This window comes from Engystomops pustulosus, chromosome 9, assembly GCF_040894005.1.
Source record: "Engystomops pustulosus chromosome 9, aEngPut4.maternal, whole genome shotgun sequence".
NCBI lineage: Eukaryota > Metazoa > Chordata > Amphibia > Anura > Leptodactylidae > Engystomops > Engystomops pustulosus.
This window is the reverse complement of record NC_092419.1, coordinates 78,400,464-78,419,802: the sequence shown is the minus strand read 5'-3', so window position 1 is coordinate 78,419,802 and position 19,339 is coordinate 78,400,464. Positions and strand designations below refer to the sequence as shown.

Here is a 19,339-nt window from a genome sequence, read left to right as displayed (position 1 = left end):
ATGTGTAAACCTCTTCTCCAGAAAGGGCAGCCATAACTTTTTTAATTAATGCGTTTTTCAGTTTTTGTACATAGTAAGACACAAACCACACACATTTGTGTGTGTATTTGGGTAGGTAATTGGCTTAGTGATGACAAATTCTCAGATTGGGTTGATGTTACCAGTGGAGTGCCACTGTTTCAATATTTGCAGATACTAAGCAGTGTAAAGTAATTAATGCTGAGGCCGATCGTATAGTATTACAGAGGGATTTGTGGAAGCTTGAGGACTGGTCAGAGAAATGGCTGATGAGGTGTAATGTAGATAAATGTAAAGTTATGCACTTGGGCCATGGAAACAATTATGTTCTAAACATTCAATTACATTAAACATTCAATCTAGCAATGCTTTACTATACATTACACACAGAAATGAGCAGGGGGAGGAGAGAGGTAATGGGTGACATCACTGCCTCTGACCATGTGACCAGCCTCATTTACATAATAAAGAAAAGATGATTTTATAATGATTAATGTATGAATAGACTAGATAGACTGGGATGGGATCCTTGTGAGCTGCTCCAACAGGTAGTAGTGACAAAAATAGTGACAGAGACCTGATGACAGGTGTTCTTTGATTTTAGTGACCAGAGCCAGGCGGCTGCTACCAAAGCAAATAAAATTATGGGATGTATCACGAGAGTAATAGATTTTCATTATAAGGACATAGTTTTGCCCTTACACAAATCACTGGTCAGGCTGCACATGGAATATTGTGTAGAGCTTTGGGCATCCGTGTAAAAAAAAAAAGACATAGTAGAATTGCAAAAAAAAAATGGCATCGCATATCCTCAATAACAAAAAACGAAAATTGTATAGCCTACAAAAGGAGCCAATGAGGAAATTAAAATCCTGGCAGCTGCAGGTCCCTCCTTTCCTTCTGCGCCTCACTGTGCCCCCATAAACAAGTAACGGAAACATGTGGGGGGTCTTTGTACTTGGGAGAAATTACAGAACAAATTGTAAGGTGGGTTTTCTCTTTTGGAAATGTGTAAATTTTAGGGCCAAATGAACATATAACCGGCACATTTTGCCCATTCTAAATTTCACCTCCATTTTGATTCAATTACTGTGAAGATCTCAAGGGGTTAACAATCTTCCTAAAATCTGATAGTTTGAGGGGTGCAGATTTGAAAATGGGTTGATTATATAAAGGGGGTTTTAATGTTAAATATGTAAAATTTCATTCAAAACTATATTTATCCCAAAAATGGTCAATTCTGAAAATACGGAAAACCGATATTCTATTTGTAAGCCGCGTGACATCCAAATAAATTATCCAGACATTTCAAAAATTATGAAAATGTAAAGTAGACATATGGGAAATGTTATTCTGCAACTTACTTAGGTGGTAAATCTATCTGCCTGAAAACGCAAGGATTTTGAAAAATTCTTTTTTTTTTTTTTTTTTTTTTTTTCGGTAAATAAACGCAAAACTCATCAGCCAAAATTTACCACTAAAATGAAGTACAACATGTGGGGAAAAAACAATCTCAGAATCGTTTAGATAAGTAACAGTGTTCGAAAGTTATAACCATATAAATAACACAATTTTTTCCAGGCTGAGCGAAAGAAGACGAAAAAGGTTGCAAGAACTGGAGGGTCAGATGGCTGACTTGAAGAAAAAGCTGAATGAGCAATCGAAGCTCCTGAAGTTGAGAGAATCCACTGAAAAAACGGTCACCAAACTGAATCACGAGATACGAGTAAGTAGTGTTGCCCGTCTTGCAATGTGCTGGTATTTTTAGAGGTCTTTAACCTGAACGGGCTTTCCAAACTTGGGAAGTGTCCATCCAATCCACAAGGTAAGGGATAATTTCCTAGTTGGGACCCTAACCTGTCATCCATAAGCTAGACCAGGATGCTTGATCTTATAAGGCGGTAGGCCCTGCATGCTCCCTGCCACTATTCTGTTCTGAGATTGGCAGGAGCTGTGCTTGTTTTGTCAGTATGAAATGGACTGCGCTGGACTGATCCCTGCTCCAAGCGCAGGATACTATGAATTCCTGCAGCAGCACAGTATTGAAATGTTTTTGTGGTGTGTGTGTGTGTTTGCTGCTCAGAATTTCTTGCTGCCCCTGTGTCCTCTCCGCTCGGTCTTTACTCCTGACACTGGTTATGTACATCGAGGTCAGCACCCAGAGCAGAGCGCCCGCCAGAGAGGCCCCAGAAGTGGTACAGCTGTCCTGTACTGCTTCGGGGTCCCCCCTTCTCCTGGCACACTTCTTCTCTTGGTTCTTTAGCCGCTGCACATAACCAGCATGGGACACAGAACAGATCGACACATAGAGGACAGAAGAAGCTGCGGTGTGGTGCAGGGAGGTGAAGAGCAGACGGGAAAGGAGAGTTTATTTTTTTTTTGTCTCCAGAATTGTTAGTTTTATGCTCTGGGGGTCTCCAGTATCAGTATTTGTCTGCTCTGAATGTAGTATTTTGTTGCTGTTGTGGTACTTGCTGTATTGAAGTTGTTTGTGCTGGTTACTTATGTGGCCCCTTAAAGTTGAGCAGTATGTGGCCCTTGGACCAATAAATGTTGCTAACACCTGGCCTAAAACCTCGGATCAGGACTAGAACATTCAAAAGAATTTTTCTTTATTTTTCTAATTAATTATTTCTTTGTGTCGTCTGAGTCGGCCCATTTTGTCATGACTTGGATACTAGAGCCCTGCACTGAACATGTTTGTGTGAATAAGCCTTTATTTTTTTTTAAGGATATTTTATATCCTTTTATCTTTTTGCAAAATCTAAGTATACAAAATAAAGCAAATAAAGGCCTGTCACTCAAAGGCCCAAATTTCAATGTTACATTGCATTCAGTGTTCGAATAAAAAGTGTAATTTGTGATGTAATTTAGTCATATGCACTTTTCCTAGGCAATGAAATCGCAGAGAGTACAACTTATGAGGCAGATGAAGGAAGATGCTGAAAAATTCCGCTCTTTTAAACAGCAGAAAACCAAGGAAGTGATTCAGCTTAAAGAGAAGGTAAGTAGAGAGGAAATATTATCATTTATACTCTGGGTTTCTTTTCTTCTTGCAGTTTCATGTGTCTTTAATATTTCAGGACCGTAAGCGACAGTATGAATTACTAAAATTGGAAAGGGATTTCCAAAAGCAGGCGAATGTGCTGCGTAGGAAAACGGAGGAGGTAAGTACTATCCATAAGTAATGACATTAGTAGTGTTTATCAACCATTTTCTAGAACAATATTATATGTTACTATGGCTTTTCAGGCAGCGACTGCAAACAAGAGGTTGAAAGAAGCTCTACAGAGACAGAAAGAAGCTATAGATCGGCGTAAAGATGCTCAGAACAAAGGCATGGAGGGAGCGTCTGCTAGAGTTAAGGTCTGTGGAGCATTGCCAGACAGGTTCTGGACACAGGTGCCATATGGTCTGTGTCATACAGTTGTGGGATATTTATAACTATGCTATTAATAGACGTTCTTGTACTACATAATTATGGAGAAATCTGTTGGTTCTTTTGTATTGGGGTTTGTATAGGAGATGGGTAATCAAACTTTGGATTTTTTTTCCCGGTTATTTCTTTTACACAATATATCTGTGAATGAAATCTATGTGATTCTGGAAATGTTTTTTTTTGTTGCCCAGAGTTGGCTGGCCAATGAGGTGGAAGTGCTTGTGAGTACAGAGGAAGCTCAAAGACATCTTAATGATCTCCTTGAGGACCGAAAGATTCTAGCCCATGATATAGCACAGCTGAAGCAGAAAAAGGATGCGGGAGAGCGTATACCAGCTAAAATCCGTGTAAGTGCTGTATGCAATTGTTCTGAAGTTTTGCGTTTCAAAAAAGTAAATGTAAAATCAAGTAGTTTTTGTTTTTTTGAGTGTGAATGGAAGGTAAGGAAACTTTACTTGTACATGGGCAGTGTGCTTAGTTTTTAGATGCATATATAGCATTAAAAGAAAGCTTTGCAGCTGGCTTCCTCCTGCTGTGTGTTGTTGCTGATGAAGCGGTGGCTGCCAATGTAGAGACCTACCTGTACAAGGTCATGTTGAGGTGGTTAGGAGGCTTATACAGTTTTGGCGGAACCTGAATGTAGCCTTCATTGTATGTTATGTTGATGTGTTTTGAATTCGCACACTGGATGTCGCCAGAACTTCTTTCTATGTGCAAATTACGTATAACAACTTCATTGAATTGAAGTATATCCATTCCTATGTTTTACTTTTTAAGAGACGGACATACACCGTGGCAGAGCTTGAGAACATGGAGGAGGAGGCATCGGTCACAAAGCAGATTGAAAGCTTGGAGACTGAAATGGAGCTCCGGTAAATTTGCAGGCGCTGAACAGATAGATGCCTTTATTGTGCATATTCCATTTATTTATCTGGAAAGTTTCTGTGTTACAGGAGTGCTCAGATAGCTGATCTTCAGCAAAAGTTATTAGATGCTGACAGCGAAGAAGAGCGGGTAAAGCAGAGATGGGAAACCATCACTAACATTATGGAAGCAAAGTGTGCCCTAAAATATATGATGGGGGAGGTAGGTCGTTCAGTAGTTTCTTTGCACCAAAATTGTACTTAAATTACTGATGGCCATTTTAATAAGCTTGAGCACATGGCACCTGCAGCACTCGTGACCATGGGGCCTTTTAGACTGCCAGGTTTCCCTGTCAATAATGAATTGGACGATTTCTACTGGTTTTACCAACTTTACATGACACTGAATGTGACTCATTTGCTGGGCATATTGTTTAAGTGTAGGCACCACAACCCCTAATTCTGGCCTCAACAATCCAATATTTGCATTGGGCAGTGGTTGAGAATGAACATGCTTTCATCCCTATAACACCTCCATGTCAAAGTACTTTAAAGGGGTATTCTTGTCTGGGAATTCAAATTAACTTTAATCTGAAATATATATACATTTCTTCAATTTAAATTAGATTTTTCAAAAAATGTAGTTTTCATAAATGTAGTCCCTTAGAAACAAGATCTTTGCATACGGCCACCTCTTCTGGGGTGAGTGCACAAAGAAACAAAAGGTTTTTGCATATGAAATGTCCGGGAGTTACTGCATATCCCACCGCTGTCCTGTAGTAATGATCGCTGAAGCCAGGTGGTCAGGCAGAGCTCTATAGCGCATGTCTGGCCACCGGGTGGTCGTATCCGAGGAAGTTATCTTGTTTCTAATGGACAATATGACTACATTCAGGAGAAATTATCTTCACATGGGAACATTTTTATTTATTTATTTTTTTTTGAACATCCAATTGAAGAAATGTTTACATTTGGCAAATGAATTAAATGTGAATGCCCAGATGGAAATACCCCTTTAGAGGTTTATGGAGTGTCCCTGGCATCTGGTCAGACAGTAGCTGTTCTCTAAATATCCCATGATACTGTTCCCAAGCATCACATAGGGAGTTATGGCCAGGTTCCCACTTTCAAGTTCTATTTAGATAAATGTCATTAAGCAGAATATTGTGGAGCCATAGGAGGAGGTATATCCCAGGCCTTCACCAGGAGGGCACAGCTTATCAGGCAGAAATTACCTCTGCTCTTGTGTGGATCGCATAGTATACAAGTTCAGGCTGATTTCAAGTTTTTTCCTCTAGTGCTATTTAGAACTTCAACGTATTAAGTTTGTCATCGCATCTTGTATTCATTTTTAATTTTTTTTTTTTTTACCAAATTTTTGCTGGTAGCTGGTATCTACCAAGGTCCAGATAAGTAAACTAGAAAGCAACCTTAAACTGAACAAGGCTCATGCTGCCGACTTGCAGAAAATGATATTTGAAGAGCGAAATCAGATGGCCGAAATGGAGACTGAGCACCAGAGCCAACTGATGGAGCTGGAGCAGCAGCACCAGGAGAAGGTACAGTTGTATATGATAAACCCACACCTTCAATCTTTACTGATGAGCAAACCCTACCCGCAATGTTCGTGTTTATACGGGCTAGGGTCCACAGAAGAGAATCCAGATTTCAGTCTGTCCGGATTGGGTACCGCTGTGATTGTCGCCATCAGCAATTGATGTTGGCAGAGCGGAGCCATTTAAATGACCAAGTATGAACCACAGGTGTTCGGTTTTGGGTCTGCGGACCCGAATCACTATGGTTTATGGTTTGTCAGAAAAATATGGTATTCGGGAAAAGATCACAAATGAACACTCTTCAATTTTGGATCTAGTAAATACTACAAAATATATATAAAAAAAAACCCATAACTTGTTTTTGCAAAGACTGACATTTTAAGTCCTTGTTTCTTTTCTTCAGATACTTTATTTGCTGAGCCAACTACAACAGAAGCAGTCTATAGCCCCTGAAGTAGAAGAACCCACTGAAGACAAAGTGACTGAGAGAGAGAAACAGCTGTTGGAGCGGCTGAAGTTCCAGGTATTCCACATTGTGTATAGATGCCTGTTATCCTAGAATAGGTGCGTCACTGGCGTGTCTGAAAGTCGCAAGTTCCACCGGTTGTCCATAGTAAAAAAATAAATAAAAATTGTCCTGGTTTGTCCAAACCATTGTGAAATTGTGTTTCTTCCTCATAGGATGAAGAAATTGAAAAAATGAAGCAGCTGTGTGAAAAGAACCAACAGCTCATCCAAGAAAATGACCTGTACAAACAAGTAAGTGAAAATGGACCCAATACTGACCTTAGAATGAGAACTGAGAAGTTTAACATTTTACCACTTGTTGCTATACAACAGGTCAATATGACACTTTTTTTGAGTAATATTTGTATGGTTTCCTTTTAAGAAACTGGCGCTTCTGCAAGCAGCAAGTGGAAAGAAAATCTATAATCCTGAGATGCATGTGGTCAGCTCTCCAGATTCTCCTTTTGACTTTATTCCACCAAAGGTACATATTGTTTGTTTGTGGCCACCGCGCTGCTCCTTCGTTACTACTGACTCATTAATAATAAATAATTAATTTCAGCCTAAAAATCTGAGGCGAACAACTGCAAAATCTGCCACACTTATCTTGGAAGACTTATTGTCTGAATCTGAAGAATCGGATGATGACTTAAGTGACAAAAACTGGATCCCTGACCAGAATGTCAAACAATCTAAGAAACAGCCGAGTGGGGTGAGCAAACAATGAAAACATGTCATTTTTACTATTCTTTTTATCTTTGGATGGTACATTGTGCTTACATCAGTAGGTATATTAGATATTACGAATCTATACCCTTTTCCATATCTGTAGCCCAATTTTTTGCATTACATCAGTAGGTCTAAATTAATATTTAGGTAATAGTAACATTTCTGATATGATACATAGTTTTTACCTAGAATTTCCTTTGGAGTAGATGTTAAGGCTGTGTCTTGGGAGGTATTGGCATATGTTAATAAGCCCCTCTTTCCTGCTGTTATAGTGCTCTTGTAAGGGGCGTTGTGGAAATAAAATGTGCCGCTGTAGGAAACTTAAGCGGAACTGCGCAGAGGATTGTTTCTGTGACCCAACTAAATGCCGCAACAGGGATAGCTTCACGGTAAGGGTTTTTTTTTTTCCTTATCTTAATAGGTTGGAATAGAACTTGAATACTGTAAACCTTTCTTGGTGTTTAACAATTTCATGACATGGGGTCATTGGTACCTGAATGTCCAGCTAAATTTTTTAGTTCTGTTATGCTCTTCTTTTAATATTGAAAGGCTTTATATATCAGCCTCCCCCCAGTAATTAAACGCCCCATGCAACTCCCATTTGTATTTAAAAAAAAAAAAAAAAAAAACTCGCCTCTTCCTGCTCCATTACCAGTGAAAAGGAGCTGTGCAGAGCATCGAAAGGAATGTCCAAGCACTCTTCCCCCAGGGCGCGCACACGCGATATCATATATACTGTATATCGCAACAAAACGGTGAATTTATAAGAACGTACATTTTTTTTTTTTTTTTTTTTTAATCAATAAGCCTTAAGTTTAAACAAAAATACAAAAATTAACCACGCGAGGTTCATAGGGATCAGTGCAACACAAGTACACACAAATTGAGGCCATTGCAATAGCTAGTTGGGCTAAGAATATAACTTACAATTAAGTAAGGAAAATTGTCTCCTTACTAGCTCTTGCTTGCGCTGTGAACTTTCTCTCTGCAGCTCCTTCTCTGTTCTGCTTATAGCTGACAGGCTGGAGGAGGATCATACTTCAAACGCCTAAATCTTCAGAACTGTAGCACATACAAGCGTAGAATGCCAATCCTCCCTTTTTAATATCGCAGCAGGATTTTTTTCTAGGTGCCACAGAACCAGATTCGCACTAATGAAAGGGAACTCGTGTCATATGGGCACTTCAAGCAGCAGCTCGAGTTATGCGGACTGTAATGAGTTACACCAGCATGACTCGGGCTCCAAAAGTTGAATGGCGTCCGCATTAGTTAAAAACCGGTGACAGATTTCAGTTGGGAATCTGTCACAGGAAAAATGCAGCCTTAAGTAATGTTATTATGGGGCATTGGCTGCTGGACAAAGTCATCTATGGTTTAGTAGAATATGATATAAGATGTAAAACTTGTCATGGACCACCTCCATGACTTTCATACTGTCTGCACGGCTCTTGCTGCTTTCTTACATGTTGCCTGTGGATAACCATTCATTAGTTCCATGTAACACCCCCTCACTCTGTTTTAATATTATTTCACCATTAGGATGATGCCAATGGAGATGATCAATCCCAGGAGTCTGAAAACTCAATAAAGATGGACTATCCTGGAGATGTAACAGCTGGAAGCTCATTTTTCACACCGCCTTGTGTCACACCCACCAAAAAGGTATGACTGGGCATGCAGAAGAAAATGTCATAAAGGGAGGCTGTCATGAAAAGGTTATGTATTTTATGTATGTTTATATAGCACAAGGAGCAGTATGGATTACTGTAGTTCAATTGGACAAGATTCAGAATAAGCCAGGCAAATCTTATGTGATGTAACAATTATCTTGATAACTATATTTTGAGGGTTCCCACCCTCTACAGTTATGACTCTTCTACAGGTTCTCCCCACAAACCTATACATCTGCTACACTCCCCTTGCTCTATAACATGCTCTATTGATTGTAGATTGGACAATATACCCTTTAAAAAGGACCCTTCACCAGGTTTTTACCCCACCAAGGCTACATTCACTCTGCCGCATGGGGAACGTATATACGGCCGATATACTTCCCCCACAGACGCATACAGCGTCGTGCACCATATATCCCTATGGAGAGGGGCGGGGGTGAGCAGCGCTCACCTCCTCTCCCCACGTGCTGCCGTTGGCTTGTTGTGCTACTGTACGGCGTGCAACGGCAGTGTGGATCCAGCCTTGACTAGTATCTCCCTCAGCTAAGGTATCAACGTATCCTTTGTAGATTTCCCTTTTATAAGCAAAATCTCCCCTGTTTTTTTTCCCAATTATATATCCCCAAAGTTGGACAACTTTGCCTCATTTTCAGATGAAATGAGTAAAGTTTAGTGGTTGCAGGGGCAGTATCCATTCAGAAGCTCCTACCTTCTGTTCTATAGTACCTAGAAACCTGCTTTGTGTCTCTTATTAAAGGTAAAGAACTCCTTTTATGGCTTTGTGAGCTACAGATCCAGCAATACAGACAGCTAAAGACATACTTGGACATGTAAGATGCAGATAAAAATCCGCTTCCAACCCTTTAACTGCCTGTCAGCCCAGTTGTGTGGCTCACAGAAACGTAATCTTGATTCTTATCTTGAATATGACTCAAAAAGCTTGTTTCTAGTTGCTATAGAACCAAAGATGGTTGTCTGACATTGGTCGGAGAGTTTTATAGGTAGGAAATTCTAGAGGACATTTAGATGTGGCTAGTAGTTTAGTGGGGTAAAACCTGGCGACAGGTTCCCTTTAAAGGGAAATTGTCATCAGCAATTGGCCTCATAAACCACTACCAGAATATTGTAAAGTAACATAACACCTTGTAGATTGTCCAATGTGATGGCCTCATCCAGAATATGAAGTTTGAAGTTAGATGTAAATTGGTTGTATAAAGTCGAGGAGGAGACTCTTCCTCTGTGATTGACATTATGCATCAGACTTCAGGACATCTAGTTAGTGATGTGTCTGGATGCAGGACCATCAATTACAGTGAAGGGAGCTTACTGAGGAAGAGAACTTGATCTCATGGTTAAAATCTCCGCCTCTGACTTTATACAACCAACTTGTATCTCGCCTCAAAGTAGATTTTCTGGATATTCAGCTACTTAACAACTTACTGGCAGTGGTTTATTAGGTAAATTTCTGCTGACAGGTTACCTCTAAAGCCTTATCACAATGAGATATTGATAGGCCCTCAATATGGTGAGCGTTCAGTCTTCAGCACCTACCACCAGCATTGGTTTTGAAGTGGCCTCTTCATTGTTAACCCTGGTCAATCTTGTAGATATAATTACTACTGCCAATCAGATGCCATGCGGGTAGACTAACAAAGGTTAATGTGGAATAATAATTATTTGGCGCCATCAAATTCCGTAGCTCTTTACAAATCATAGAGGACATATACAAATATAATACATTACACAGAACAAACCATGATATGGATCAATAGGAGTAGGGGCCTGCTCACAAGATATTAGACTATGAGGATGAGGGGGTTGACACAAAAGGGAAAATAACTTGTAGAATGGTCCAGCCATTCTTTATAAGGGAACAATATAAAAATAATTTAATAAATAATTTAACTAAAAATTCTGCTGCTTGAACCAGCCATCAGCCGCCATCTTATATACAGGGTCCAAGGTGAGAAAGACTGCAGAGAAGCCTGGAGCTTGGTATATATCTGCTGTTTGCCGAATAACAGACGGGAGCTAGGACGTAGGATGGAGTAGTAAAGGGAGAGCTGACGTTTCATGCAGTTAGCGAGTGTGATAGGCTTACCTAAAGAGATGGGTTTTAAGAGCACATTTGAAGCTTTGGAGGGTGGGTATTAGTCTGAGAGTCTGGGGAAGGGCATTCCAGAGGATTGAAGTCCTGGGGACATTCATGAGAGCTTCGAATTAAGGTAGAGATTAATCTAACATCATTGGCAGATCAAAGACAACGAGAAGGGGCGATAGACTAAGATGAGAGATGTGAGATAGGGAGGTGCAGCATTATTCAGAGCTTTGTGGATGAGGGTTATTATTTTAAAGTGAATATGGGAGAAGACGGGCAACCAGTGCAGTGGCTGTCTCATTAAGAATAGATTGTAGAGGAGAGAGTTAAGTGACTGGAAGACCGATTAGTAGGGAGTTACAGCAGGGAGTACAGTAGGAAGTTACAGTAGTCGAGAGTGAATATCTGCAACAATTAGCAACCTTTTTGGCTGAGAGAGCCATGAACGCCACATACTTTAAAACCACGCTCTTCTTTGACCCAGGGTTAGATGATGGCATCGATGGCACCTGGGTCATACAAAGGACGTTGGCAGCGGTTACATCGCTGCCTGTGCCCAGTGATCAATCTGAGAGACAAACAGCAGCCATCACTATGTATTAAAGATCTGTCTGAGAGCCAGATGCAGCCAACAAAAGAGCCAGATCTGGCTCCCGAGCCATAAGTTCCCTACCCCTGTTGAGCTAAGAGTTATCAAGCAATCTGTTTTTCAAGAACTGCCTTTTGTTAAGTCTCCAACCAAACCACCAATCTGACATGAGTAGGCAGACTTTGCCGATCCAAAAAGGAACCTTTTAACCTGCTACATATTTTTATAGAATAACCATGCCAGGTACAAAGCCTTGAAATTCTTGTAATTTCTCATGAGTTCTATAGTTTTTACAAGTTATGGTCTTCCGTAGGTTCTGCGAGAAATAAGTGATATTGGCCAAGTGCTCTCCATGAAGCTGCAGCGCAAACCAAGCATAACCCCTGGCGCTCCACTGGGTGCAGACTCACAAGAGAATCAGACGTCCTTACTGAAGAAGAAAAAGAAGGCACTTTGCAATAGTAATTCCAGCTTCTTCTCTGGATGTGCAGCCATCCCTGAGGACGAGTGAAGAAAGATGCTACAGCGTCTCGGTGTTCATACAGCCGTCCGTACTGTTCTAGTATAACTGTATGGGAAAAATGGCAGGGGAATGATGGACAATACTTCAATGTTGGATAATTTTATAGATGATAGTGGTAAAACTCATGGATAAATAAACTTGTAAATATTTGTATGTATTTGTCTGTCTTGAGCAAGTGGGTTTTGTCTATGTGTCCGGTAATGGCATACAGAGGCTTTTATTGGTAAAATTTATTGTGCTACTAATATAGGATTATAAAATGGGTTTTCTCCTGGCTTTTATGATATGTCAATAAAATCTGTTCAGTCTGGGTCTGACCACATATACAGAAATCATGTTCTCGGTGAGGAGGTTGGCAGACTCTGTAAAACTTCAGCACTGGACAAGGCCTTTTTGGGATTATTGGGGTACCGGCAGACAGACCTGAACATTGACATACATTTAAAAGTTGCTACCTGAATACCACTTGGTCATTAAAGTCTTAGTGGTTGTCTATTATAACCAATTATCCAAAAGATGGGTGACAATTGTCTCATTATTAAGGGACCCCCCTACCATTGCCAAGTACAAGGGCCCCGCATCTCCCTATTGAATGAAGCAGCAACTATCATACAAATGGGGGGACACTGGATCTCTGCACTAATGGACAGTGGGGACTTGTACCCTATTATTAGGCACTTGTGAACTTACCCATGGATAGATAACCCGTCTGACTAGATGTAAACTCGTGTTGCCAGACCTCCTTCAGAGTGTACTGTGAAGTAGCTATCCATACTTTTACTTATGATTGTTGTATTCTCCCATTTGTTTTTATGCGAAGTTGTTTGTAATCGTCTTATTTTTTTTTTTTTGTAAGATTTGTAGTTATAACTAATAAAATGAAATGTGTATTTCTGGTAGACTTTTATACTTCCCATTTACAAGCATCAGCCTAGTAACATGTGGACTTAATATTTAATAAATACTTTTTAATCACATTTTATTAAGTGTACGATCGTTATGCTTTCTGGGTGGTGGAATTTAAAGGGTTAGTTATGGTTCATATACAAATGGGTACTCAAAATATAAGCTAATATGTAATTAGTTGTTTAGTTTGCTCCCCTTAGCAGAAAATGCTGTGGACGTAGACTGTAATGGAGAATTAAAAAGCTACTGGCCCTTTAATCAGTCCATTGATCTCCTTCATGTGGAGAAGACACAGGACAGAAGATGGCTGCTGGTCATATGTACACATCACATGTCCTGCACCTGCCTGGGCAGGGTCATGTGATCACCACTGTTTGGCTGTAGTCGGTTGGTTGCACTGCATCCAGTATGGCCAGTGTTGTGGTGAGAAGCCATCTCAGTGGGGTGATGGCAGTTACTCACGTTATTACTATGGTAACAGTCTGTTATATCATCACCAGGAGCAGAGCATAAGAGGTAGGAGTTGTTATTGAGAACTAAAGGATCATGGAACTTACACCTCTCCATTGGCGGCCATCTTGGTGATAACTTGGGCCATACATTTTGTAAATCATAAAATAAAACTATTTAAACTCCATTTTGTTATATTCTTTTAATTATATCATCATGGTTTTTTGTCAGACCTTCATATTCCCGGGAAACCCCTTTTTAATTTTTTACTATCTTCTGAGAACAATGAACCTGATGCAAAGGGGAAAATCGACTACACAGATCTACTACACAGTTTGACAAAACTAAGGTAGATCCAGTGGCAGGTTCAACTAATAAATGCCATCAGAGCCCTTTTTAGGGCTAGCCGGAGCTGAAGCTACATGGCGCAACTACTCCACGCCCTAGTAGCCCCTTTCGATCCTTCTACGATGAGATCTTCAGCATATAGAGATCCAATCCAGCTGTTACACTGTTGGATCCCGCGGTCAATGTTGTGACTGCGGGATCTGCGTAACTGTAGAGGAAGGTGGCTCCCTCTCTCTTCTCCCGGCACCTTGTGATGCAATTGCGGGGTGCAGTCTTCAAAACCGGGCACCTAAAGAAGGTCCCCCATCGGCATCTGCCTGCTCAGGGGCTGGACTGAGTAGCTGCTGGTCAGCCTACGCTGATACATAGGCTGATGCATCTAATGCACTGCAATACATGGTTCATGATCACTAGTTCATATGAACGTATTGTAAAAATTAAAGTATTTAAAGGACACCTGTCATCAGATCTGTGTCACTTGTCCTATCACCTCTACCTGTTGGAGCAGCTCACAAGGATCCCATCCCAGCCTTTATCTAGTTATTTCATACATTATTCATTGTAAAATCATCTATTCTTTATCATGTAAATGAGGCTGGTCACATGGTCAGAGGCAGTGATGTCACCCCTGTTCCCCCTCCCCTCCCCCTGCTCATGTCTGTGTGTAATGTATAGTAAAGCATGGCTAGTGTGTGTGCTGCATCTGCTGACATGCTGCATCCTCCTAATATACAGGTGAGAGACACAGACATCAGCTACACATGTACCTGACATGTTCTGCTGTAACATGGCTGCCTGGAGCTGTTGTATCTCCTATACACACACAGGCTGCAGGGGGCGTGGCCACCGGCACCAGGAAGCACATCATTATACAGCCTCACATCATTATACAGGCTGTCAGTCATGCACTGGGGGTGTGGCTGTGCCTCCCACTCATGAATAGAGTGGACAGCTTGAATAAGCTAATGCTTAATTGGACATTTCACAGGTCATTTGCATACAGCTTTAGGACCTTATTGCTTAGGTTTACAGGCATGTAGAGGGACAATGAAGGAATAGAGGCAATGCTCTCTAATGGCAGTTTATGAAAATATATTTAGTTTAGGGGGGTTATTTTGCATGACGGGTTCTCTTTAAAACGACAAGGAGGAACCAGTTATCCACTATGGATTTCAGTAACCCAACAAATATTTTCGTGGGCTGAAGATCACGTACTATCAATATCAGCCACCCACTTGAAGGGTACAGAGAACAAGAAGGCAAATTTTCTCAGCCAGAAAGAGATACTCCCAAACGGATGGTACCTAACAATTCTTTGGGGCAATCCAAAGAGATGCTGGCAAAAAACATCTAGACGAATTCTCTCATTTTTGGGACACTCCTCTTGCCTATGCCTTCCCCCCTATTCCCCTGATCGACAGAGTCCTGGAAAAAATATATCAGGAAAACACAAGGACCATATTCATATGTCCAAATTGGCCGAAAAAAAGCTGGTAGCCGCTGCTGAAAAGGGTGACATCGCAGGATCCAGTAATGCTACCATCATCAAGAGGCCTTTTATCCGCATGGTCCAATTCATCACCCGAACCCGGGAAGACTGCAATTATCAGCCTGGATCCTGAATCTGACTATCTCAGATCACAGGGACTCTCTATTGAAGGCATAAAAACCCTGAAGGCAAGTAGAAAACAGGTCACTTTTGCAATATATCACAAAATATGGAAGAAATATTCTTCTTTGTGTACGGATAAGTCACCTTGTCAATCTAATCCGAATATTTTACAGGTTCTTGACTTTCTTCAGAAGGGTCTGGAGCTGGGTCTTTCTACCAGTACTTTCAAAGTTCAGGTGTCGGCTCTTAGTGCCTTCTTCGATTAGCCTCTCATGGAACACAGGTGGGTCAAAAGATTTATTCTAGCATCCTCTAGATTAAAACCCCACGTCCTTAAAAAACCTCTTCATGGGATCTTTCCTTGGTCTTAAATACCTTAGAAGAAGAACCGTTTGAACCTATTGACATATCTAGTATTAAAAACTTAACGTTGAAAACAGTATTCCTGATCACTTCAGCCAGGAGACTGGGTGAACTGCAGGCTATAAAAAAGCCTTACATGAAAATTCTTGATGACAGAATTGTGCTTATGTTGGACCCAAATTTTGTTCCAAAGGTGGTCTCAGACTTCCACTGGAATAAGGAGATATACTGCCTTCTTTCTGTGAGAATCCATCCTCCGAAAGAGAACAGGAATGGCACTCATTGAATGTAAGACACTCTGTTATAAAGTATTTAAAAGCTACTGAATCATGGCGTATTGATTCTAACCTTTCTATCCAATTTCAGGAGAAAAACAAGTGGAGGAAGGCGTCCACAGCGACCATTGCTAGATGGTTGAAAATGGCAATTTCATCATGTTATGACATCCAGAAGACATCAATACCTTCAGGAATAAGAGCACATTCAACTAGAGCTGTATCCACATCCTGGGCAGAGAGAAGAGGAGCCTCATTGGAACAAATCTTCAAGGCTGCAACTTGGACCAGCTCCTCCATATTCTCAAAACATTATCATCTGGACTTAACTTCTTCAAAGGATCTGTCCTTTGGACGAAAAGTCCTACAGGCGGTAATCACTCCCTAAAAATTAAGACTATTTATTTTGTAAGTCTCCAGGTGGGACATCATGGTGGACGAAGTGGAAAGAATACATTAGTTACTCACCGGTAATTCTATTTCCATTAGTCCACCATGATGGCCTATATATTCCCACCCTAAATAATCTTATTTCTTGATTGGATTGTATTCACAATGTCAATTTTTGTATGTGCCTGAAACATATAAATAAATCATTGTTGTATCTTCCTCAGTGTGGTTATTTTGTAATCACTGGCGGGAGGATCCGGGGAGGGGACCTTTAACCTCTCTTCTTCCCTGTAGAGGTCAAGGGGCATCCTCCAGGTGGGCCGTCATGGTGGACTAATGGAAATAGAATTACCAGTGAGTGACTAATTCATTCTTTTACAGCTAAATGAATGTATTAATGATAAATACAAATGATTTCCGAACCTTCATTTTGTTTGAAGTTCTGTAAAATACATAAAGGGTTAACAGGCTTCCTACCTGATGTTTTGAATAGTTTGAGGGTTGAAGTTACTATAACGGGGTGATATGTGTGTGGTTTCTATTAACAGAACCTCCAAAATACCTATAGAAGTTAAATGGTCCCTAAAATAATTGATTCTAAAATTTTCATACAAATTTGAGAGAATGCTGTTCGATTTGTGATCTTTCAATCGTATGGTAAATGTCTTACAAACAAAATGAGTTACAATCAGTGTGAAAAACAGAACATTTTGAAGTTTAAAAATAGCAATTTTATTCTAAATGTTTCCCAAATTCACCTTTTTTTCATTAATAAATGCTAAATATATAAACCAATATTTACCAATAACTTTAAGTACAAAATGTCACCGAAAAACAAACTCAAACGCTTGAGTAAGTTAAAGCCTTTTAAAGTTATAACCAGATAAAGTGACTGGTTAAATTAATAACATTTGTGTATAGAGAACACGACCAGTAACAATGTGTGAACATCAATTTATTAAGGCAAATCTCTTCAGCTATTGCATGCATAAAACGCCACATGTGAATGCACCCTGAAGCATTGGTTGTCCAATGACCATTGTAGGTTTTTCTTTCATTAAACAAGGGACACCAACAATGTTCCTGGTTTATTTTGATGGTAGATTATGAAAGGGTGGTTTAGTGTTACAAAATCGCATGTATAAATGTTTGTTTTATTATCTCCTCACCACGACAGCACCACCGGAGAGAAGGGTCTGCCCCCAAGGACAAGAATCCTAGTGTTTAAAACTTTGTACCTCCTTCTTCTCAGTATGGTTTCCTGTCCATCATTAAGTTCTGTAATCAAAGGAACAGATTGTCATCTACATGCCACTTCTACCTGTGTTTATTGAGTACTATAATAACAGACAAACCTCCTATTGAATGTGACAATACTATTCCCTGTGGTTCACAGTGGTAAACTGTAATGGTCCCAATGGGATTGGGGTGGGATAGGTGCCCACAAAACATTCCTGTATGGGGCCCAAAAAATTCCTGGTGGCAGCGCTGCAAGGAATATTACATATGATAATCTATTGAGGTTCTCATAATGTATTTGTGATATATGCATGGGGTATGGCGTGATAACTTTTGATATGAAAGTTATATATTATTTAGAGGTACAGCATAGGACATACTTGTTATTATCCTGAACACACTATACTAAGCAACACACTGGGGGGGAGGGGGGGGGGGGAACATAATCAGCAGTGATTATTTAAACCTCATAAAGTTACCATGAAGTTCTAGACCCAAAGGAGCAGATGCCAGATCTACCCGTGTCTGATCTGTGCTGTAGTCACTGACTAACCTTCTAGTGGGAGGCAACTGTCACCATTCGTAGCGTCCTCGAACCGTTGGTGATCAAACTCTGCCTAAATGAGCGGGGACTGTCAGAATTTTTTGCCCCCAAAAATAGTCATTTATGTGATATGGTGTAGGATGGGAGACAGTAATGTGCGCCAGGTGTAGGGTCGCTTAATACATTTATCTGTGACAGATATTCTTCAGACAGACAAAGAAGAGGAATCTAAAGACTGATCCATAAACTGTTCAAAAGTTACTCGTTAAGCTCCTGACAACAGATATGTTTTCCACAGTTGGTCTGAAATGACTAGGCCTGCAAGTGGTATTCTCTGACAGTGTACAATTGTTTTACAAAACAATTTGTGAATTTTGCCATTTGATCAGAAGCTACGGAGCATGAATATGTGCTTCTAAATCATCTGGCAAAAGCTGAAGAAACATTTTGGATGGTTTTAATTTTGTTTTCTGTTTCTATTAGAGATAATTTGGATATATGAAAATAGAGTAAATATGCTGCAGTGTTAAAATAACCGGCTGTTACAAAATAGAATGGGTTACCAAAAAAAAAAGATCAGTCTGACCTGGCGGACTTTTCTGCTATGGTGAATACGACTTGCCCAAAGTAATGGGAAAAGGAGCCAAACTGGCAGAGAAGTCTTTGTTAATCTCCCCAATGACTCCTGTAGTTTGGCTGTCAGGTTATGAAGCATATGTTTTGGCAAATAAATGTAAAGTGCAGGATGAAGATTTCCCCTCAAAACATAGTCCATGAAGTCACAGGAAGCTGCTGTGCTAAATTTTGTGATGCGACACTGTGAATTCATTTAACAGAAATACACATTATAGAACAATTTACAGATGATTGCAGCACTGGATGTGTCTGGGGTATCAGAGATGATGTAATGATCTATCTCTATCAATATATATCTATCTATATCATATTACCTCAAATATAACTTCACATATTACATCACATATAACCTCAGATTTTACCTGATATTACCTCACATATGAACTTGCATATTACCTCAGATATTACTTAACATGTTAATTCACACATAAGCTGTTTTACACTTATTGCCTATAGTAACCAATCAAAGTTTAGAGCTCATATTATTGACCTGTGGCAAAATAGAAACTGAGCTGTGATTGGTTGCCACAGAAGCCAGCAGACAATGGCTCCTGTAGATGGTGGTTAATAAGTGTTTGAAA

The 19,339-nt window shown here is 40.2% G+C and overlaps 1 protein-coding gene across 1 annotated transcript in view; it reads left to right on the top strand.

The window, feature by feature from the left end:
- The window catches only part of KIF4A (kinesin family member 4A), a 30,372-nt gene extending 17,400 nt beyond the window's left edge, over positions 1-12,972 (top strand). Inside the window, exons 17-31 of the mRNA XM_072123228.1 lie at positions 1,600-1,744; positions 2,912-3,022; positions 3,102-3,185; positions 3,271-3,384; positions 3,649-3,804; positions 4,235-4,329; positions 4,411-4,543; positions 5,709-5,879; positions 6,280-6,399; positions 6,558-6,635; positions 6,766-6,867; positions 6,946-7,095; positions 7,385-7,501; positions 8,652-8,774; positions 11,786-12,972. Of these exons, the coding sequence (XP_071979329.1) occupies positions 1,600-1,744; positions 2,912-3,022; positions 3,102-3,185; positions 3,271-3,384; positions 3,649-3,804; positions 4,235-4,329; positions 4,411-4,543; positions 5,709-5,879; positions 6,280-6,399; positions 6,558-6,635; positions 6,766-6,867; positions 6,946-7,095; positions 7,385-7,501; positions 8,652-8,774; positions 11,786-11,983 (1,897 nt within the window). The 3' untranslated portion in view covers positions 11,984-12,972. The remainder of the gene's footprint in view (positions 1-1,599; positions 1,745-2,911; positions 3,023-3,101; positions 3,186-3,270; positions 3,385-3,648; positions 3,805-4,234; positions 4,330-4,410; positions 4,544-5,708; positions 5,880-6,279; positions 6,400-6,557; positions 6,636-6,765; positions 6,868-6,945; positions 7,096-7,384; positions 7,502-8,651; positions 8,775-11,785) is intronic.
- Positions 12,973-19,339: the final 6,367 nt, after the last annotated feature.